The sequence below is a fragment of the Sphaerodactylus townsendi genome, linkage group LG06, assembly GCF_021028975.2.
Source record: "Sphaerodactylus townsendi isolate TG3544 linkage group LG06, MPM_Stown_v2.3, whole genome shotgun sequence".
Taxonomy (NCBI): domain Eukaryota; kingdom Metazoa; phylum Chordata; class Lepidosauria; order Squamata; family Sphaerodactylidae; genus Sphaerodactylus; species Sphaerodactylus townsendi.
In genome coordinates, this window is record NC_059430.1 from 86,324,761 (window position 1) to 86,346,471 (window position 21,711).

At 40.1% G+C, this 21,711-nt stretch overlaps 1 protein-coding gene across 8 annotated transcripts in view; it reads left to right on the forward strand.

The window, feature by feature from the left end:
* The window catches only part of SRPK2 (SRSF protein kinase 2), a 185,931-nt gene that overhangs the window by 54,337 nt on the left and 109,883 nt on the right, over positions 1–21,711 (forward strand). The window contains exon 3 of one of the 8 annotated variants that reach the window (XM_048502386.1): positions 3,622–3,685. The exons of 6 other annotated variants lie outside the window; for them this stretch is intronic. In XM_048502386.1, coding sequence (XP_048358343.1) covers positions 3,648–3,685 — 38 coding nt within the window. In that variant the 5' untranslated portion in view covers positions 3,622–3,647. Of the gene's footprint in view, positions 1–3,621; positions 3,686–4,168; positions 4,276–21,711 lie in introns of those variants that run through there. One more of the 8 variants, XM_048502385.1, reaches the window with a different exon arrangement.

Genomic DNA, 21,711 nt, shown 5'->3' on the forward strand with positions numbered 1-21,711 from the left:
TTTACTTTTCTCTCCCCCCACACCCCTCCCCCCTCCCCCGCCAGGCCCACAGTGTGATAATAGTGTAATTATTTCAGGGAAATTATTAAGCATTAAACCTAAGACCTAGTTTTGGGGAAGCAGTGTCAGTAACCCTGTTAAGCACTGCTAAACCCCACTGATTTTCATGGGAAGAACTAAAGCGTGATCCTTTACCTGAGAGTAAGCTTGGTTGCTGGCAATGGGGCTTGCTTCTTAGTAAGCCCTCCTAGGGTCCTGAGTCACTCGTTTGAAGCATTGCACGGTTGCCTTACCAAGCTTACTCCCAAGTAATGCGTGCCTTGGAGCCAACCGTTTTTTCTAAACTAAAACCTCAGTATTCAGGTTAAATTGCTGTATTGGCACTTTGCAGTAAATAAGTGGGTTTTGGGTTGCAATTTGGGCACTCAGTCTCGAAAAGGTTAGCTATCTCTGGTATAGGATGTCCTGAAACATTCATTAAAAGCCAAAAGCCTCATATTGATGAGGTAGTTGAAACTAGCAATAGGTTGGTCTAAACTCTTGGGAGAGTGGAAGAGCTTTCACCTGGCTTTCTATATTATACACTAATAATAACCAGTGTGATGCTATTTACAATTTTTTCTCCAGTCTTTACTGTCTGAACATTTTCCAGATTCTTTTGCTCTGCCACAAAGCTTTTCCAGCTTGCAGTAAACAGCACACTTCTCCTTCTGCTTCCTTTAACTCCATTCCATTCTTCACTGCATAGTCTGTCTCAAATTGCTCATTGATCCCTGTTTTCTCTTTTGTAAAGGTATTCAACTTTGCACATTATCCAGTTCTAAACAATGATAACGTTGGATGGTCATGTACATAATCATATTATTGCTCAGATAATGTTCTGATGAAGTAATTATCCTTTCTGTATTGGATTAAGCCAGCCCATCTCTAATAGTAGTTCCTACGATCTTCTATAAATGATGACAAGAAGCTAGTCCACCTCACTTTTTTCAGATATGCGTGCTTTGTTCACACAGCATCTGCATTTGTTTTCTCTGTGAACGATAGTGCTGGAGATGAATTAATAGACATCCATACTAGCCCTTTGTTTTTAAGATACGCTGTTTCGTGCCTTTAGCATTCCTGATGAACACCTGATGAAATTCACAATTTATTCCATTAGCTGCTCTTGTTGGGAAATATTTTTTCTAACATTTATTAGGAATTTTAAATGTAAAGTATACTTTCCTTCCTTTTCCACATCTTTCAGCATTTCTCTTCTTCCTTCATAACTTTTTCTTAATTAAACATACACGGTCTAGATTCCCGCCCAATGAGTTGTATGTGCTGTTGTGGTATTTACCTCCCAGTTGTTTGAAGTTGTGTGGGGTTTTTTTTTTTTGGTAATTTGCTTTGGACATGTGAAAGAATGGGATACAAAGATTCAAATAAATGCTAGGCCAAAGGAACTGCAGTCCTCTGTATACTTCCTACCGTGTTCCCCCAAAATAAGACCTACCCTGAAAATAAGCCCTAGCATGATTTTTCAGTATTGTTGGAAGATGCTTGAAATAGAAGTCCTACTCCAAAAATAAGCCCTTGTTACAGATTCCCCAGCACAGCCCTCACCCTGCCAGGCCTTGCACAAGTGCCTCAGATGCCCAGGCTACATGCAGGCCTGCTGGTTCTCTGTGTTAAAAAAAAGGTTGTCTTTTAGCAGGCATGGCCTGCCTTTGGGCTATTTTTTAAGTTATGGCGAGCATTTTTGAAATTATGATTTTTAACTGTAATGTAGACTTAATGTTGTTGCCGCCCTGAGCCCTTCTGAGATGGGCAGGATATAAAACTAAAAATAAAACTGAATTAAAATTTTTTTTAGCAGCATACCCATGAGACTTTGCTAAATGTGCAAATTATTTGCATATTTAGCAAAGGCTCATGGGTATGCTGCTAAAAAAATTACATTCATTTTAATTTTTATATCCTGCCCATCCTAGAAGGGCTCAGGGCAGCAACAACATGTTAAACTTACATTGCAGTTAAAAATCATAATTTTAAAAATGCTCACCATAACTTAAAAGATAGCCCAAAGGCAGGACCATGCCTGCTAAAAGACAATGTTTTTTAATGCACAGAGCCAGCGGGCCTGTATATAGCCTGGGTATCTGAGGCACTTGTGCCTGGTTTGGCAGGGTGTGTGGCCTTGTGGGGGGGGGCGTGGCCTTGTGGGGGGTGCAGCAGACAGGCCTGGGTGCCATTTTGCCCGGGGCTCTGTTTTCCCTCCCTACGCCCTTGGGGCATAAAAAATAAGATATCCCCTGAAAATAAGCCCTAATGCATCTTTTGGAGCAAAAATTAATATAAGACCCTGTCTTATTTTCGGGGAAACACGGTAGCTTGCTGACATTCTGTTTGTAACAATTCAACACCATAGTCAACATGAGATCTGATTAATGTTGAGTGAAGCAGCATTATCTGCCAGTTCTTTGAAATTATTTTGCAGTGGGGAACACCATCTAAAAAAATCATTGGACTCTTGCACATTTGGATGATGATACTTGGTTGATACTCACTGCAGTTCTTAACTCTAATGAATAAACAGGCCTGCTGCTGCCTGTTTATCCTTTAATTTTTGATGTGTAATGTCCCCCCTTTTGCATGTATAGCATGCAAAAAGAGTTGACTGTACTGAATTTTTTTGGTTGCTATCTTTTTATCTCTGCAGCTTATTCAGATACTTCTGAGTGTTTACATGTATTTTGAAGGAAAAGATGTTACCGAGATTAAGTTTATAAAAATGCTGTAATTTTTTAATGTTTGGAAATAATGTGAGAAACGGTTGAAAAACAGCACATACTAAAAAATGACTTTTGGTGATGGCTGTATATGTTTTGCCATCATTTTGTGACGAGATGCCACAGATGGCATTGGCAGCACCCCCACCCCCACCCCCCAGGCATAATATTGATCTGGCTGTCATCAACTAGCTGATGTTGTCAGACCATTTCTGCTCAGGAAAATATAATATGTCAGCCCAGCTTTGATAGTGGGTTTGCTGTTTGTTGGTTGAGAGCACTAGGAGGGGAAAACTTCAAATGGGGTTGAGGATAAATTTTTTATCTTTCATTGTATATTTTTGTCACTATTGATAATTATTTCTCATCTGTACATAAATGTGTAAACATGTTTTTTGTAACAAAAACAATTCCATGAACTCTATTTTTGAGATCTCATGAAGCAAAAGCCTCTAACACCAAATGAATTTCTAGCTGTCCAGCTGTGTAACTCAGTAAACTATTTGCTGGATTTTTCATAGTAGCTGGAATGTGCCTCTGCATGTAATCTGTTTTAAGAATCATCTGGTAAATGTCAGTTCAACCTCAAAATAGGAAACACCCCTTCATATAAAAGGAATGGTACTTCCTGCTTTCATAAACAGTCATGTGCATAGTTTAGAAAGGCCTGATGCCTCTGGAGCGTTTTCTTTTATAGCACCCATTGACTCTGCCTCTGCAGAAGTACAGTGGATTCTGTGGCTTCATTTGGAACAAAGGGGATTAGGGAAAAAAATCTCTCTCTAATAAGGCATTGGAAAGCAAGGGCAGGCAGTCTTTGGTTGTGAATATTTTCTGATTTTTCCAGAAATCAAGCAGAAGATTGAGCTGCTGATGTCAGTTAACTCTGAGAAGTCGTCCTCTTCAGAAAGGTACAGCCATATCTCCTGCATGAACAATTAATGGTGTAATTTCGCTAAGATGCAGCTTAGGGATTTTTTTCTTGTCAAGTTTGTGGATTGTATTGATGTTTCGCATGCTCGCCATTGTAATGTATTAACTGAATCTGTATTTCCTGGTTAAGCTTCATGACATTTGCAAAGGGTTATTGTTTACATTTTTAAAATGAAGTCTAAGCCATGCAGCATGCAAATTCACAATACTGTCGTCTTCTGGTACCTGTGTATGTTTATACTGTTGCTGCAGTCTCGGTGTGTGTGGGTGTGTGTGTGAGTGTGCCCTCTCCACAGCATCTTGATTTCTAAATGCCGACTGAAAGATGCTTTGTGTGGTAATTACAGATCCTTCTTACAAAATTAGGTTTGTTCATGAATTTAGGGAAGCAGAAAATAGAATCTGTTAAAAGCATCATGTTGTGCTGAAAGGGAGTGTCCTTTGAAAATAGCTTAGGAATTGCAAACGTATGAATTAGTCACATTTTGAGAGAGAGATGTGATGCTGCTTCAAGTCTGTGCTAGGAAATGGAGCAGTCACTGCATGCAGTAATGGTTCATGCCTGCAGGTAAGGACAAAATGACTCAGAAGTAATTTTAGAGTAATCATTTTGTATATGAAATATGCTCTTAATTTTCATAAGCAGTTTTAATTTTGTCCTTGCTTTTCTAGTAAGCATTTTTTTTTAAAAAAAACCAACCCTATTAAAACCACATCTTGCTTTAAAATTAATTTTGATGCTACAGTATATATTTATATTTATATATGACAATCCTGTTTTTAAAATACACTAATATTTTAATCTCTAATAGATAGCTCTGTCTCTAATAGCCAGTTATCTTGTGGGTGATACTATAATTCTTTAGTAAATGTATGTGTTAATTGTAAAATTGAGTATTACCAAGATGTCCATAAGAGAATACATTCTAGTACCTTAGTCCATCCAAACTAATTGATAGGTGATAAAGCATATCATTAAAAAGCAGTCTATATGCTCTGGCTATGTATACCTTTAAAGCAGGAACAATTTCATTGGATTTGTAAGTACCAAAAAAAGAGTGAGAGAGAGCAAGAGCATGTGGCAGCAACCAAAAGGACTGTCTTTATCTTGATTTTTATGACTAAATACCATAGCAAGGAAACATACATAAAATGGTGTGTGTATGTATGGGGGGGGGGTAGGGAACAAGGGAAACACTACTCCTTTTTCTTTCTTAAAGGCATATTTCTAGAATTTGGGAACATAATCAAAGGGTTTAGTTGTTTTGCTATAGAAATCAAAGCTCAGGATTAAAATGCTAACTAGGTTCGATGTTCAGTTTTTCCATCCCTAACCTGGTTCTATATGAGCTATAAATGTTATGCCAATAAAATGGTGGTGATGGTGACGTGAGGGAGGAGGCTGGAGATGAAAATAGCACAGGGAAAGAATGCCAACTGTGATTTTAGAATTTATATTAAAGAATGGCACTGATACTGGGGTAAAGCCAACTACAACATTCTCTTTTGCTAAATAAATGTATTATGAAGGAGCTGATAGCTCATGCTGCTCAGAAATGTATTTTAACTCTGGATGAAAACTGGCAACTGATTGCAATTAATCTACCTCCTTAATGCATTAATGCACATAATTAGATAAGGAAGAGGTAAATTTAAGAGCACACATTGTGTTAATTACTCACAAAAAGGCTTCTGATTTGGGAAAGGGAAGGGAAGCAGTATAGCTCCTAACATGTACAAAGCACATGGAAATATTAGTGGGAAAAATGTTATAAATTCTTTAAAAGACTGCCACCCTGTTAATTTTGACTGGTTACTCTGAATGTTATGTACAATCATTGTGGGATTTTCTTAGTCTTTTGGTATAAATACATAAACATTCCATTTATAAACATTACTCCCCTACAGAAGTCTTGTATGCAGTGGCCCCAGTCCAGAAGGAGTTTGTCATGCCTAAGCTCTGTAAGCGTAACTGACTGTTTCTTGACTGGTGCTCAATACACATGTTTAAATGTTTGGTTATTTTCAGCATAATGTACTTATATATCTCTATACTAATAGCGAACTCATCTAAATCTAGTAATCAGAGATGTGAACGGGCAAGATCTTTCTGCAAACCTGAAAGTGCTCTAGGTTTGCAGAAAAATGTGATGTCCAAACAAACACACTGGGGAGGGGTTTAAAAAACCCAAATGATAAAAGAACCACCTGCAGCTTTAACAATTGGATTCCCTCAGTGGATGTTGCTATGCTTCCACAGCATTCCAAGGCTTGATTCTGTGAATAAAAGGCAGGGGGAGAGGGCAGGGCCATTTCCGGGCCTGTTTTTGGCCTTTGAGGCAAGACTCATTGGGACCAGGTCTGGGTAGGGGTTGCCAGTTCCAGATTGGGAAATCTGTGGAGATTTTGTGGTAGAGTCTGAGAAGGGCAGGGTTTAAAGAGTGAAGAGGTCTTAGCCAGATATTATGCAATGGAATCCACTCTCCAAAGCAGCTGTTTCTCCAGGGGTATAGATTTCTGTTGTCTGGAATTCAGTTGTAATCCTGGTAGTCTTTGAGGTCCCCCCTGGAGGCTTGCAACCCTAGGCTGACAGCAACCTCTGAGTGACCTGATACCACGCAACCTGCTTGACTCAGCTAGGCCTGACTGCCATTCAATAGCAGCCACCCTATGAAAGCCAGCATGGTATTGCAGATAGAGCTTCAGAGCAGGCTTTGGGAGACCCAAGTGATCTTGCTATGGAAGCTCACTGGATGATTTTGGGCCAGTCAGATACTTTCAGCCTAACCTACCTCACAGGGTTGTTGTGTGGATAAGGAGGAATAAAGCTGTTGTGGTCCTCGCTGTGGAATATAAATAAAGTAAATAATAAATATAGCTGAAAATGGGAGATAGATCAAAGGTAGATTGGTGAATGGCTGAGAAGTAGAGAAGGAGACCGGGACAGGGAAGAGGATATGAGAGTTGCCAGGAAGAGGGAAAGAGAAAATAACTTTGGGAGGAGACTACAGGGAAAAATGAGGCAGTACCTCACAAGTCCTTGAGGGTTCTGTACAATGCAAGTGGGCCTGGTGCAATGGCTGGTACCACACAACTGGGCCACAGTCTTCCAATGGAGGAAAGATGGAAAGCTTAAAATAGAGTGGCAGATGAAGGTCGGTTGGTTGTTAGGTGGGAAGAAGATAGGTTTGCCAATTCTAGGTTAGAACATTCTTGGAGATTTGTGTGGTGAAGACTTGGGCGGGGGGGGGGGGGGTGAGAAGGGGAGGAATCTCATGGCTTATAATGCTGCAGACTCCATTCTCCAGAGTAGCCATTTCTTCCATGGGAAAATAGGTTGCCAACCTCAGGGAGGGTGGTGGAGATCACCTGGAATTGCAGCTGCTTCCTAGATGACAGAGCTCAGTTCCCTTGGAGGAAATGGCTGCATTAGAGCTTAGGTTGTACCCTGCTGAAGTTGCTTCCTTTCCCAAAACTTCAGGAATTCCCCAAACTGGAGCTGGCAATCGTAAGAAGAAGCTGTAGTTGGCATATCCATTGTGATGCCAAGATATATTCAAGCTCCACCTAGAGGTTGGCAATCCTAGAGGGAGAAAAGGGAATAGGAAAAGGGGAAAGGATACGGTGGCTTCCAGGAAAGGGAAAGAAGGAATAGTGGGAGAGGGGATGAGATCAGTGGTGGGATTCAAATCATTTAACAACTGGTTGTTTACAAGCACTATTTTAACAACCAGTTCTACCGAAGTGGTGCGAACCTGCTGAATCCCACCACTGGATGAGATGCCTTCTTAAAGTCTTTGTGGGTTCTCACTTGTACTACTGAATATCAGAGATGATGTTACCTGAGATCATTCGTGTTTTTATGAACTATTTGCAAAGGTAGGCCAGGCTAGCCTGATCTCGTCACATCTTAGATGCTAAGCAAAGTCACCCTGGCAAATATGTGGATGGAAACCCTCAAAGGAGTACAAGGGTCTTGATGCGGAGGCAGGCAGTGGCAAACCACCTCTGAACATCTCTTGCCTTGAAAACCTCCCCAGCTGCTGCCATAAATCAGATGTGGTTTCATAACCTCCCTCCCCCTAAAAAAGGCCAGCTTGCTTTGCCACCTATTTGGAAATCTAAATTTTACAGTTCATATTTGTGTATGGACCTTTTTTTTTTGCTTGCAAGTTTAATTGTTGATGTCCTTTACAGTCTATGGTGTGCATGTTTGTTAATTTGTGCATGTGGACACAAAGGTGGAGTAAATTTATGCAAATCCATAGCATGAGCAATTGTGTACATCACCTAGCCAGTATAGATAATTGTTCATGGGATAATTGTTCATGGGACTGAAGAATGTGATTTGATAGACATTTTGTTACATGTTCAACCAACATGCAGTCTCAGATAGGGAATATATTGATTGGCTTGTCAGTCAATTGCTAGTTCTTCTGTTGCTTCTACTTTTGTAATTGCTAGCTTTTACTGAAGTGACACCATCCACTTGTGCCCATTCTGTGACATCACTTGAACACTGGGCAAAGACCTCTGTTCCGCTGCTGGTTGATGCACATTCTTCATATCTTCACATCAATGTCTAGCAATCATTGAGGCTTGCATACATTTGCATTATTATTTATTATGCACATACATATAGAGTCCTCTGATCTTAGTCACTACATTGCAATTTTACTCATCTAGTCAAGCTTTTACAGGATAAAGATCTTAGTAATGGAGTGTAATAATTTGAGTATTGGTTTTGGAAAAACCCAATGTGGTAAGAGTTGGAAAAAGAACAGAATGGAAAAAATAGATGTTTGATTTATTTTGCCTATTTTCAAAATACGTTAGTGAGAAGTGGAGGAAAACCTAGTGCCCTGCTAAAAGGGATCTCCTTGTTATCTTTTTTGACATGGCACTTGGAAAACCTCTGTGCTTGCAAGTATAGACCTGTATAGCTTTATCTGTTGACATACTTTAAGATTGAGTGTTATTAATTTGGTCAATTGTGAATCTGTTTTAATTTTGTTAATATGTGCTTGTGCACCTTAGTTGCTACATTGTGCATTGTCTTGCATCCTAGAAGATAAGGCAGCATAAAAATGTTTTTTTAAAAATAAACTTCTGCTCATCTCTTCGTTTGAGTGCAGTTTGAGAACCTGCCGTCACCACCTTGTAGAGCTTTAGTAGCTGTATTGTCGAAGACTTTCATGGCCGGATTCAACTGGTTCTGGTGGGTTTTCCGGGCTGTGTGGCCGTGGCCTGGTGGATTTTGTTCCTAACGTTTTGCCTGCATCTGTGGCTGGCATCTTCAGAGGTGTATCACAGAGAAAGGTCTGTTTCACACTGTGTCTAAGTGCGAAGGGAAAGTTTAGTGGGGAATATTGTCCATGCCCCAGGGTGGGGAACCAATCATTAAGTGTTTGGGTGGAACTTGCTATGCAAAGGTGTGGTTGAGTGCATTGTATTGCGGGTGGGGTTATCAGTCCATTTTTTAAGTACTGGGAGCCAGGCTTTGTTAATTTTTAACGTCTCTTCTTTCTTATTGAAGTTGCCCTGGTGTTTGTGAATTTCAATGGCCTCCCTGTGCAGTCTGACATAGTAAGCTTCTGAATTGTCCAGAATTTCAGTGTTCTCAAATAAAATATTATGTCCAGTTTTGTTTAACACATGTTCTGCAACTGCAGTGTCTTTTGTGTTCGAAAATTCGGGTCCGCAAGTCTGCGTTTTGTGGTTCCTATGGCGAAATTTCCTCAGCGCCATGTAGTGGCGCGAGATACTCCTGCAGAAGTGAGGGGGTCTCTCTTGTCCTTTGCTGAGCGTAGCATTTGCTGTATTTTCCTGGTGGGTTTGAAGATGGTCTGTAGGTAATGCTTTTTCATCAGTTTCCCTATTTGATCTGTGATTCCCTTGATTCAGGCGAAACATTAGGAAGAAAATCCACCAGACCACGGCCACACAGCCCGGAAAACTCAGCAGAACCACTTTAGTAGCTGGTTTATAGACTTGGACCAGGGTTTCCCACATTTAACTCCGTTCTCTTTGCAACACTTTTGATTCGCAAACTTTAGTCAATCCAGCACTTAAGAGAAGTGGCAAGATGGAGAGGAAAGATCTTCATGAACTGTCAGTAAAATATTAACAGTGTCTAAAGACATGGCTTCATCACCCAGCAGTGAAAAAGGATTAGGAGAGGTTGCTTTTTCTCCCATTTATTTCCATTTGACATAACTTTGAGCCCAATAAGCTCTTATCTTTTTTTTTTTTAGTAATTTATCTTTCCCGTGTGACTGAAAAGTTTACTTTTTTGGATGTTTTTATTGAGGAACTTGCCATATCTCAAGACTCAGCTACTATGACCGAGAACAGGAATAATGCTAAAAATGTGATGTGGAGGAAAAGAAAGCTGTGGAAGTAATTTCAGAATGCATTGGTCCTGATCAAAATGGCCATGTGTTCCCTTGGTCATCTAGAACTCTAGTGGGTAGTAGTAGGCATTCACATGCAGGGTGTTCTGCAACACCTAAAGTACGTAGTGGCAGCCTTTGTTATGCCGAGATCTCACCCGCTTGTGCCCCCTCCTATGCATTTGTGCAAGCCAGTGCTTTTGGGGGGCTGCTTATACAAGAAAATAGGTGCTTCATTATTCCATCAAGTCTTGAATAAAAACTCTGGTGACAGTTAAAGACTGACAGATTTTTAAAAGCATAAGGTTTCATGGGCTAGTCTATTTCATCTGGTGGGAATTTTAAAGATTTATTTGGTAAGCCCACTTTGGGCGGATGCACACAACTCATTGAAAATTGTGTAGTTTATATACCAGTTATACCCAGAAATAAACAATGGAAAAAAACAGATAAGCTTTAATCAGCTTTATGTATTTATAATTTTATGAATGTAGTTGTGATGTCTGATGTAGGGGTATGCAGTGGGCAAAGCTGAATAAAAAAACCCCAACCCTGAAAAATACCTTTTTGGTATTTTTGGAAAAAGATGGTCCTTTGTGGTATAGTTGTCTTTGCAAAACGGCCCATGTTATTTGGTTCTTATCTATTTTTTCTCTATGGTGAATCAAAAACATATATGAAAATAAACTTGTTGATAAATCTTTTGATTTTTCAAAAGTAAAATAAACAGAAAATAGATAAGAAGCAAGATTTTAACTATTCAGTTTTTTACATTACCATTAATATTGCTGAAATCCATTTATTGCAGATTTGTAGCTATTTCTCCTTAAAACCTCCACAAATTTCAAAATTTCAAAATCTGGAATTAATGGTTCAATAAGAAATCACTGGACCTGTCTGGTTTCCTAGAACTAAAAATATAAACTAAAACATCTTAAGGTTTGGACCCTAGTAACTACTTAGTGGTCTTTTGCAATTTGCTTTCCAGGTTTGTCATGGGCTAGCCACTGGGAAGTGAGGAGTCCTTAGTGGCGGAAGTAGGCGAGGAGAACTCAATTCAGCCAGAACTCCAATGGGGGCTGAGTTCAGGGCAGCAGAGCCCCAGCCAGGTGGAACTGAACAACCCGCTAGCCAGGGCTCAGAGTCCAAATTGCCTGCAGAAGTACCTCATTTCCCTAACCCTGCACCAGCCGAGGTTTCTTGGGCGATTATTATTATTATTATTATTTATTATATTTATAAACCGCCCTCCCCCGAAGGGCTCAGGGCGGCGAACAAACAAATAGATAGAGCACAAATAAAATCAAAAATTTTAAATAGTTATTAAGTATGGCTCTATAAGTTAAAATTGACCCCCATTAAAATGCAGCATCTATCAAAATTACCGATGGCGTCCTACTTGTAGTCCCCTAAGAAAAGAGGGGGGGAGGAAAGAAGAGGGAGGGGGAACGGCAGGGTCCACAGATTTTAGAAAGTGGGTGATCAGCTGCCGGGCTCCCCAAAGGCCCGGTGGAATAAAGTCTCCGCCTTGGCAGGCCCCTGCAAAATTCACATTAAGATCTCCGCGCGAGGGGCTCGCCAGCTGGAGGAAGAGCCGCTCCACCTCAGGCAGGGGGCAGAGCTGTAAATTTTAACCTCACTCAATCAGATCGCTAGCGGGAAGTGCCCATGGGCGAGAGCTGCCGAGTTGCAATAATCCAGTCTGGAGGTGACCGTTGCGTGGATCACGGTGGCCAGGTCCGGATGAGAGAGGAAGGGGGCCAGCCGCCGGGCTTGGCGCAGATGGAAAAACGCAACCCGGGTTACATGGGCCACCTGGGTCTCCATTGAAAGAGACGAATTAGTTCATCTGAGCTAGCTGATCAACACAGACAGTGTTGCAGGAGGAAACTACAGGCTAAAATGCATAGTGTCTGCTTTCTGGCCTGTTTGAGCAGGGAAGGAGAGAGTCTTTACAGGATAAGAATTAGTCTGCTGTGGGTTCTATAAGAGTGGATATGACTGCATTTTCACTACTGCCTTGCTGATACTCATCTTTGCCTGTTCTTGTGGCCTCTGACCCCTGGACCTGACCAACCTGACTTTGGCCTTGGATAACAACTCTCAACTTTGTGACACTCTTACCTGCCTCTTGGCTCCTCTGAGACTGTGGACTGTGTACTCGACTCCAGGGTGTTTGTTATCTGCCTCTGTTGCTCACAGCTGGCCTGGAGGCTGAAACCTGACGCTAGCTGCCAGGAGCCTGACAAAGCACAAGGTTTTTATTTAAGCATTTATGCCCTGCTTCATCTTTTTGTTCCAAGTATTTTACAAGATAATCATCATACAATACAATAAAATCCATAGAACACTATAGAAGCTCAACATTATTATATAACAGGAATGCTCAACTTTGTAGAGCCTGTAGGCACTTTAAGAATTTTGAGAGGGGGAAGTCAGCAACATCATACGATGACCTCCAGGTTAGGCAGGGCTAATCTGAAAATGGCTACCGTGGTGGGCAATTAATAATAGTTTCCAGGCCAGGCATTCTTCTGTGTTGAAGGCAGTTGATTACGAATGGGCACTTCCTGTGGATCCAGGGTTGATCCTAACTGTGGTCATCTGAAGTTCTTCCTGCTCTAGTGAGATGGAGAAAAAACAAGATTGACTCTTTGGTTTGGTGGAGAGGTGTTTTGAGGCCGAAGCCAATTAACATCAGAAAGCTTACTTGTGGATACCACATTGGAGATCACTAGTATAGAATAAAATATCCCAATATCAACTAGTACAGAATAAAATATCCCAATATCAACTAAATTTACCAACTTTTCTTTATATAGATGTCAATTCAAAAATTCACAGAAGAGTGTGACTTTGTGTCATTTGCAAAAGGCTCAGGAATGGAGCAGTGTGGACCTCTTCCAGCAGGTCATTGTGCAAGATTGGAGAAAGGACATGACATTACTGATGAAGGCCTGCTTTTGTGATATGATTGTACTGAAAGAAACAGTTGGTAGGAAAGCTTCAACTGGTATTTGGGCTGATATAGGGAAATTTATTATTACAGCTTGCACAGAAACATCTGAGAAACTTTTTTAAACTCCCTCATATTTAGGAAAAAGCCAGGAGACTAGAAAACTGTTCTAAAGCCAATTGGTGTACAAAATGAAATGAGGAGACTAAGATTCAAAAAGTTGTTAAATCCAAATCAGCCAAATTCCAATTAACCTTGAGCACAAGCATATTAGGTCAGTAATGTAAGAATCTGAGCAATGAATCCCTGCTATATATTCTTGTCTATCTCAACATTCAAACAAGTGAGAGGCCTGTAGGCAATAGTGTGACTGGCTATTTAAAATCATTATGTGATGATTCATCTCAGCAACTCCTTGTCATGTGCAGTTCTCGTTAATTATTTGTTCAACATCCCTCCATTTTATCAGAGTTATCCCCTCTGTCCTTGTCTTGCTTTTGCTCTCTCCATTCTCACTTGGTATACTGACTCCCTTCCATTGACTTGCTCCCCTCTCAGGTTCCATGCTTTATTCTTATCTTTTCCTGCCCTCCTCTCCACGATAAACAGCTGAACCAGTGGTGGTGAGAATACTTGTGCCCACCCCATCTCTGTGTGACTCTGGGCCAGCTCAGCCAGTCATGGCTAGAGTTTTTTCGACCACCATTGCAACAACACAATCTTTTAGTGCATATAGAATACCAAAGCTAGTTTCTGGTTCTGACTTGACAATATTCATAAAGATGTTTCATTGCCATTTCCCTGTTTAAATCATTTATTTAATGCCGAGTAGGTCACTGAAAATATTAATAATATGTGCAAAATAGTTGCCCTTAAACAATGTGTAATAGTAAATACAGTCGCAAAGGACAAGAATAATCAGGCACTAAGACAATACAGATCATGCATTTCTTTTATCTTTTTTAAATACAAATTTTTTTTTTCAAAATAAAAGTTGGTTATGAGCTTACCACAACATGCAAGTCACATGAAATATTGTCTGAGCAGGCAGCTAGAAGCAGTTCTATTCTCCCTGGTGTCTTAATGAAATGCACTTACTTGTGTTAGTGCCAAAGACCAGCCCATTTGTTAAAATTATTGGTAGAAATGTTTAGTCCTGGCTAACAGTATCTGTTCAGAATCTGTTTCTCATTGTAATATCTTTGATTTCTTGTGCTGTTTATACATTCATCTCAGGTCTATGGTTTGTGAACTCATATAAATTATAAAAACACTTTTCTGCTGTCATCCCATAGTTTGGAGCCAAACATTGATATGCAGTTCAAATACAGTGGCAAACTATGCTTTCTCTCCAAGAGGAAAGAAAGGGAAGGGGGGAACTCTGGGATCTGATGGCCACATCGTGGTATGAGTGTTTACAGCCTCACCACACTATTTTAAATGTCATGGGAAGTAAGTTGTATTATCCTCACTTTGTGTGTATGTATGAATGTCATAGAAATGATGTAATCTACTTAAACTCAAGGCAAGGTGACTATTTCCTATTTAATTCTGCTTCAAGCAGTAGCTCATCATTAAGGGCCATATTTAAGGTTTCCTGTATTAGGTTTCATTCTTCAGCTTTACTTGATGAATTGACTATGACTATAATTCTTGCTAATTTAATTTTTTTTGTATACCTGTCATTTAAAATCAGGGGTTACCAACCTTTTCTTTAATAAGGGCTATTTCTAATGAAAAATACCCCTAGCTGCCACACTATTTAAACGTCCCTATTAATACATGAAATTTATCCCCCCAGCTATCAAGTTCTGTTTTGCTCTAGAAATGTAATGCTTCTGTGAAGATCACCAGAAATGAAGTTAAACAACAAAGAGGAAAATGCCTGTGAAGTAAATTTTAAAAACTTTATTAAAAACTAATTTTAGAGTGGTATTTCCATGAAAACTCATATTAACATGTTGCAACACTTCACTAAGAGAAAGCAAAAAGCAAATAATGGTGTAGGCAGTGCTGAATAAAGACTGTTACAAAAGAAACACATATCTGATAGCAGTGGTCTTGTGAAAAAGGTAAAAACCATGACTACCATTCCCCAAAAGGTGAACCCCTGGCTGTCTTCCAAGACGCAGGTGCTGCTGCCCCCTGTTTTCAACTGCTCTGTCTACACTCAAGCCACAGGCATCTCCCCCTTCCCAGAATTTCCCATTTTGGAGCCACAGGGCCCTATTACCCCACTAGAGCTGGTTGAGCTCTTTCCTTGGCCATTCTCAATACAGAAAAGGAAAAGAGCCAATGGCAGCACTACTTCCAGTTCTTTTTGCACAGGTCAGTCGATTGAGCCTTCCTGGGTCTTTCTGTTTCACCCTTTTTCTGGGTGGTCTTTATTTGTTCATTCTTCATTTGTTCACCAAGCTGCAGATAACTTGCAGTCTACCTGCTGCAAACTGGTGACTTAAATTGCAGAGGGAAAGCTTTTGCAAAAATCAGCAAGTGGATAGATTATTAGAATTTGGAGCTCTTGCTCCTGTGGTGGTGGTGGTAGAAACAATGAAATTAAAATTATGATTGTCTCAGAGATGCTTTCTTTGTGTTTTTGGTTAGCTACATGACCTTAGCTGAAGAATCTCTATACTAAATTTCACGCATAAACCTAATTGGATGTTGCAGGGTCCCCCAGAAAAACCATTGCACATTCTATGATTTTTGTGTTATTGAGAATGAAGACAGTGGAAGACAGATGTTAATAGAGTACCACTTAGTAAAGATATTGTGCTGCTGTGTCACATTTTCATACATCTGCAGTTTGACATAGCAATATCACTAAACTATGTTTCTTTACCTGTGATTCTTTCAAATATCAGTAGTGGAAATGGCTGGGATGGATGAGAGAAAAGGAATATAATACAACCAGATGCCATCTATTTCAAACATATTTGCTTTGAATCTAGTACAACAAGTTTTTAAAGAGTCTTTCTAACTTCGAGTGATGTGTACCTCTCAGTAGAAAATTGATGTAACAAATAATATTATGCTCCGTTTTGTATTTGGGCAGTGTTACTTTCTTCAGGTATTTCATTACTGTTCTTTATCATACAGAACCATTCTAATAATTTTATTTTAGGGTTAGGATACAATGGATTAGACTAGCAATGAATTTTTTTAGTCTTGTTTTCACATCCATCAAAATTTCCTGGTGTTTGTTTCTTCTTGTATTTTGTTTGAATCCAGACTGTCATTCCAATTGAAAAATACTTTTAAAAATACATCCTTTTGTAAAAATACATCCTTTGGGTGAAGGGAAAAGAAACTCACCAATATATCTAATTAGGAACATGACCCTAGAATGTGTATCAAACCTAACAAGGTGGTATTTTTGTCCTGAACATGACTAATCTTATGGATGTGAAGTTGAAATGTTCAGATATTGTTCGCTCATATATATGATGATGATTTCAGGAATCAAGGCTCTTATGGGAGTGGCTTTCTGATATATTTGGTAGAATTAAAGTGGGCACTTCAGACTTTCTAACTAAGAAGGTTCTGTTTACTTGAGAGATCAAGCAGAATGTGATTTGGCCTCTTTGCTGCTTGTGGTAGGCTGGAAAGTATCGATCCTCTGGTAAACGGTTGATATTATGCTGGTGTCCTTAACTGCATTGGTTTGAAAAGGATATTACGAAAACAGAGTAGTTTTTGTAAAGTTGAGCCTTTAAGATTAATTTTGCCAAGACCAACTGTGCAATTCCGAGGAAGGGGGTAGTTGTGGCACAACTGGGAATGGTGCAGCCGCACCACTTCCTAGGTTTGCTGAGGCCAGTAAGCCAAAAGCTAAGTTTTTTCCTGTTCAAATGGCCTATGCAGCACAATGACTTGTGTAACTGATTTTGCTAGTGTAAGTGTGCAAATGGGAGCATTCCTTATCTGAAAGGGCTTGGGAAGCCAACTAAGGCTGGTTTCACCCTTTGGAATGCCCCCTTTGGCATTGGTGTGGGCTCATGTACTGAAGAAGTGCTGGTGCTATGGCTGCAATGGCATCTGGGTTTTGCACTGCTGCATGGCTCCTCAGCACTGGCATAAAAACCTCTGCGTTGGTGTAAATGCCCCTTACACCAGTGTAAAAGGCATTGACGCAGGTACTGAGTTCATGCTGCCTCAGCAGTTTCAGCCCCCCCCCCCCAACAGCCAGGATTGCACTGTTAAATCTTCAGCACGAGACGTTAAAGTTTTAAGTGGTCAGTTGATGGCAATTCCATCAAACATTGTAGAACCTTTAATTTAGGGTGGCTTTAGTGAATCTCGTTCCTGGATGGTTCACCTGGTGGTAACAAGATATTTAGTTCTGAGAACTACAGGCACCATATTGAAAATTCCCTACAGGCTTCCAAAAGAGGGTTTTTAGGTTTTGTGCTTTTAGGAGCCAGCTTTAAAATAGCTTTGGGCAGAGTGGTCATTCTCGATCGGCAACTCTCTATGGACATAGACAGGGGATTTGGGATAAGGCAAGGTCAATGGCAACTGTCCAGGTAGGACCCCTGTTTTAAAATCTCTTTAAAAAGGAGAATTTTAGGGCAATCACCTAATAAAGTATCTAAAAGCCATGCCTTGGTGTGAGCCGTGACACTTGAAAGCACTCTGTCAGTTCGAGCTGTTGACCTCCCAGTTCAGATTCTGGGGAGAAAAACTATGGAATGTTGGATGATGGCCCCAGCTTGCTTTAACTGTGCTTTGACACATTATCCTTCTTCAGTATTCCTTAGGGGACACATCTTGGGGTGTCCCTTTGCCTGGTTTCAAAATACAAGAATTGATCTTTAAGGTCAGTGCAGAGCTGGACAGAACACAATCACTTGCTCCAGATGTTTTCCCTTGTTCAGATGGTGCAAAATGTGCCATGGAAGAGCCTCCTGTCTATCCAAAATTACTTTCCCAAACTTTAGAATTTCTTTAGCATCTATGTGACTTCAAACCATGCCTTCTGCTATTCCAGACAGTTATTGCTGTACATTTATGTATTTGTGAAGTCTTGGTCCCAGAATATCTTCCATGTTATATTCTGTCCTGCCCTTCGTACATAGAGCCAAGAAACAAATTTCTTGCTGAGGAATGATTATTTGATGATGAATCCCACAGACATATTCTACAAACAGTAATGCCTTCCTTCAGCACAAAGCATCAGGGAAATTCACCATTTGTCGTCTGAATCTGTTGTCCCCTCCCCTAAAGTTTGTGTAGGTGTGAAAAAAGTTGAGAATGCATATTTAGTATCTTTCATTCTCTTTTCAGCTTCCTATTTATTATACTGCCTTTTCCTTTGAGTTCTGTATTGACTGAGGCACAGCTTCAGGTAACATATGTAAGAAATTTTAATATATGTTATTGGTGGCTCCACTTCTTAATAGGCTAGAACTGACCCAAATGCATTGCAGCTCTTATGCTTGCCAGTTGTGTTTCCAAATGGCAGAAAGAGGAGACAATTGATTGTGAAAGGTTACTGGGATGTGGCTGGAGATAGAAAAACTTATTGTGATCAACGGTGGCAGCCCAACACATGCCCACAGGACCCTGGCTGCCCATCCACAACCCCCACTCACCTGGGAGTTCAGGTGGAAAGGTGACGGATGGGCCACTCACCTGGCACTAAGAGGGAGCAGGAAGAATCTGGTCAGCCTAGAGTGGTAGCACCAGTGTGGTAGCAGCCACAGAGACACTGTTTCCAGCCTTGCAGCAGGGAGGGTTGTTACAGTCAACTTATGGAGCAAGAGAAGAGAGATGGTAGTGAGCTCTGAAGACTTGGGGGGGACGACGACACAGGACCAAAGGAACAACAAGAGGCTGTCTGGTAGTGGAGACTACAGGGAGGGGAGGAAATAGTTAGCAGCTATGATTAATTCACTTCCATACTCAGATCCTTGATAAAATTTGCATTCACTTGTAGATATCCACGGCAATGATTTTACAGTTGCTGCCTGCATAAATGTAGATAAAGTTAGAATATTATATAAAGGCAATTGAGATAGAATCTATATCAGAAAAAAATTCTTATGGCAAGTATCACTTCCAGTTTTTCAAATGGGGTCCAGTGGGGATCCAAGGAATTACAAACCAGTTGGCTTAGCATGTGTTCCCGGTAAATTAGTAGGGAATGTTATTAAAGAAACAGTTATTAAGTACATTGAGGAACAAAGCCTGCTGAGAGTAAATCAGCATGGCTTCTGCAAAGGGGAATCCAGCCTTGCCAACCTTTTGAAATTCTTTTAGCCAAGTTAGTAAACATGTGGATAAAGGGATCTAGCAGACATTGTATACTTGGACTTCCAGAAAGCTTTTGACAAGATACTTCACCAAAGACTCCTGAGTGAGCTTGGCAATCATGAGATAAGAGGATGAGTCCTCTTATGGATTAAAAGCTGGTTTAAATGGCAGGAAGTCCAGAGTATGAGCTAATGATAGTTATCACAATGGATTGAAGTGTGAAATGGTCCCACAAGGATTGGTATTTGGTTTGTTCATGGTTGATTTGGAATTGGAGGTGAGCAGTGTAGAGGCCAGAGGTGATATTATTCAGGATAATGAAATTATTCAGGGTAGTGAAAATCAAGGTGGACTGTGAAAGGCCTGTAGGAGGATCTTTTTTTAAGTTGCATGAATGAACAAGGATATAGCAAATGAAATTCAAATTAGGTAAATGTAAGGTCACAAATATGGGAACAAAAATAAAACCACCTATTTTTAAATATATACTGATGGGTCTGATCAGTTATGGACTCAGATTGAAATAGATTTTGTTGTACAGGAATGCTTGATGAAAATTTTGACCCAGTGTGGCAGCAGTTAAAAAAAAAGGCAAACTTCGTGCTGGGAAGTTATTAGACAAGGAACTGAAAATAAAATAACCAATATGGTAATGTCCTTGTATGCAACTATGGTGCCATCTCATTTGGAATACTGTGTGCAGTTATCGTACTTGTGTCTCAAAAAGAATATTGCAGATTTGGAAAATTTACAAAAGAGGGTGATCAAGATGATTAAGGAGTTTGAATTGTTTATGAGATTCCTTATGAGGAAAGACTGGAGAGTTTGTGCCATTTTGGTTTCGAAAAAACACGGCTAAGGTAGAAATTTATATGGTAGAGATTTATAAAATTATGCATGAGGAAGTGAATGGACCGAGCTTCTTCTCCCTCTTCTGTAATACTAGAACTTAGAGGCACTCAATAAATTTGTTGGGAAATAGGTTCAGACAAATAGAAGAAACTACTTCTTTATTCATAGCTTAATTAAACTTTAGAATTTACTGCCAGTGGAGGTAGTGATGGCCACAAACATAGATGACTACAAGTGGATTACAAGGATTAATGGAGGAGAGGTCCATCATTTGCTGTTAGTGACTAAAGGAAACATCCGTATACAAAAACAGCAAACCTCTGAATACTAGTGCTAGGCACAGCTTTGGGGGGAAAGCCTCCTGTTTGGCCTACTAGGGAAACTGATTGACTGCTGTGTGAAACAGTATGCTGGGATAGATGACCACTGGTCTTATCCAGCATGTATTACTTATATTCTTAATGTAAGGGGAAATATTTGTATTTTATTATGTAAAAGTACAGTAATACACAGGAGTAACATGGAAATATTTAAAAGCATAGTTTTAAATATAATATTAAAATACTTAGAAAAGGCCATTATAGTAATAAGAAAGATATAAAGATTAACATTGTTATAATTCCAAATTAGTACAAATTTAATCCATTTTTCCCTAATAAACTTGTCTACTTGCAGTGCAGCTGGATTTCTTCAATAACAAGCTAGTTTGGACCAATGATACTTAGGTTTTGTTTTGTTGGATAACCATCTAGATTTTGGGTCCTAAATCTGTTCAAACTAGTACCAGATGATCTCTGTTGACTTTAAAATTGAACAGTAGAGCTAGAATTCAGACGTGCGCTTTCTTTGTGGCGATTGACATTCCATTCAGTTAAAATTATTGAAGAATGCAAGTAGCCTACAGTTCACGTAGACAAATAGAGGAGAAACCACTTCTACTCTCTACTCTGCTGACAGGAATGCTTCCCCAAGAAGATGAGATATACTACAATAGTTCATGTCCGTGGTCTTATGTACAGTCTCATATGGGATTGGTCATGCGCAGACCTGCTGCAAAGAAGAATGACAAACTTTCCCCTGCATTCCTACATCTCTGCAGCGCTCCCTCTCTCTACCCCTTGAGCCAAAGTTGGGAAAGTTTCTCGCTGATATGGTCATGAGGGCAGATCGGGAGGGAGCAATCCTGGGTTCTCTTTTTGCTGCAACATTGAGAGGGCTTGTTTTCTTGTATTCCTGCCTTTGTCAGCCTAGTCAACTTCTCTCTCAGCTTCAGTGGTGAAGAAGGGGTCGACATTGCTCTAAAAATGGCCCAGAACAATGGCTGTTCTGATTGTCTTTTGTGCCTTGACAAGGGTATATTCTAGCCTTTTGTAAGGCCTTTTTGCAGCTTACTCTGAAGGCACTCTCTCTGAAGGCACGACAGGTGGGGCCTCAAGGCTGAAGGCAGTCTTGTATGAATGTTCCTTTGCTCCAGATCCTTCGCTCCATCCTTGGGGTAAGTAATCTAAATCCCCCTTGATTGTCTTGGCTCCGTTAGAACAGCCATCCA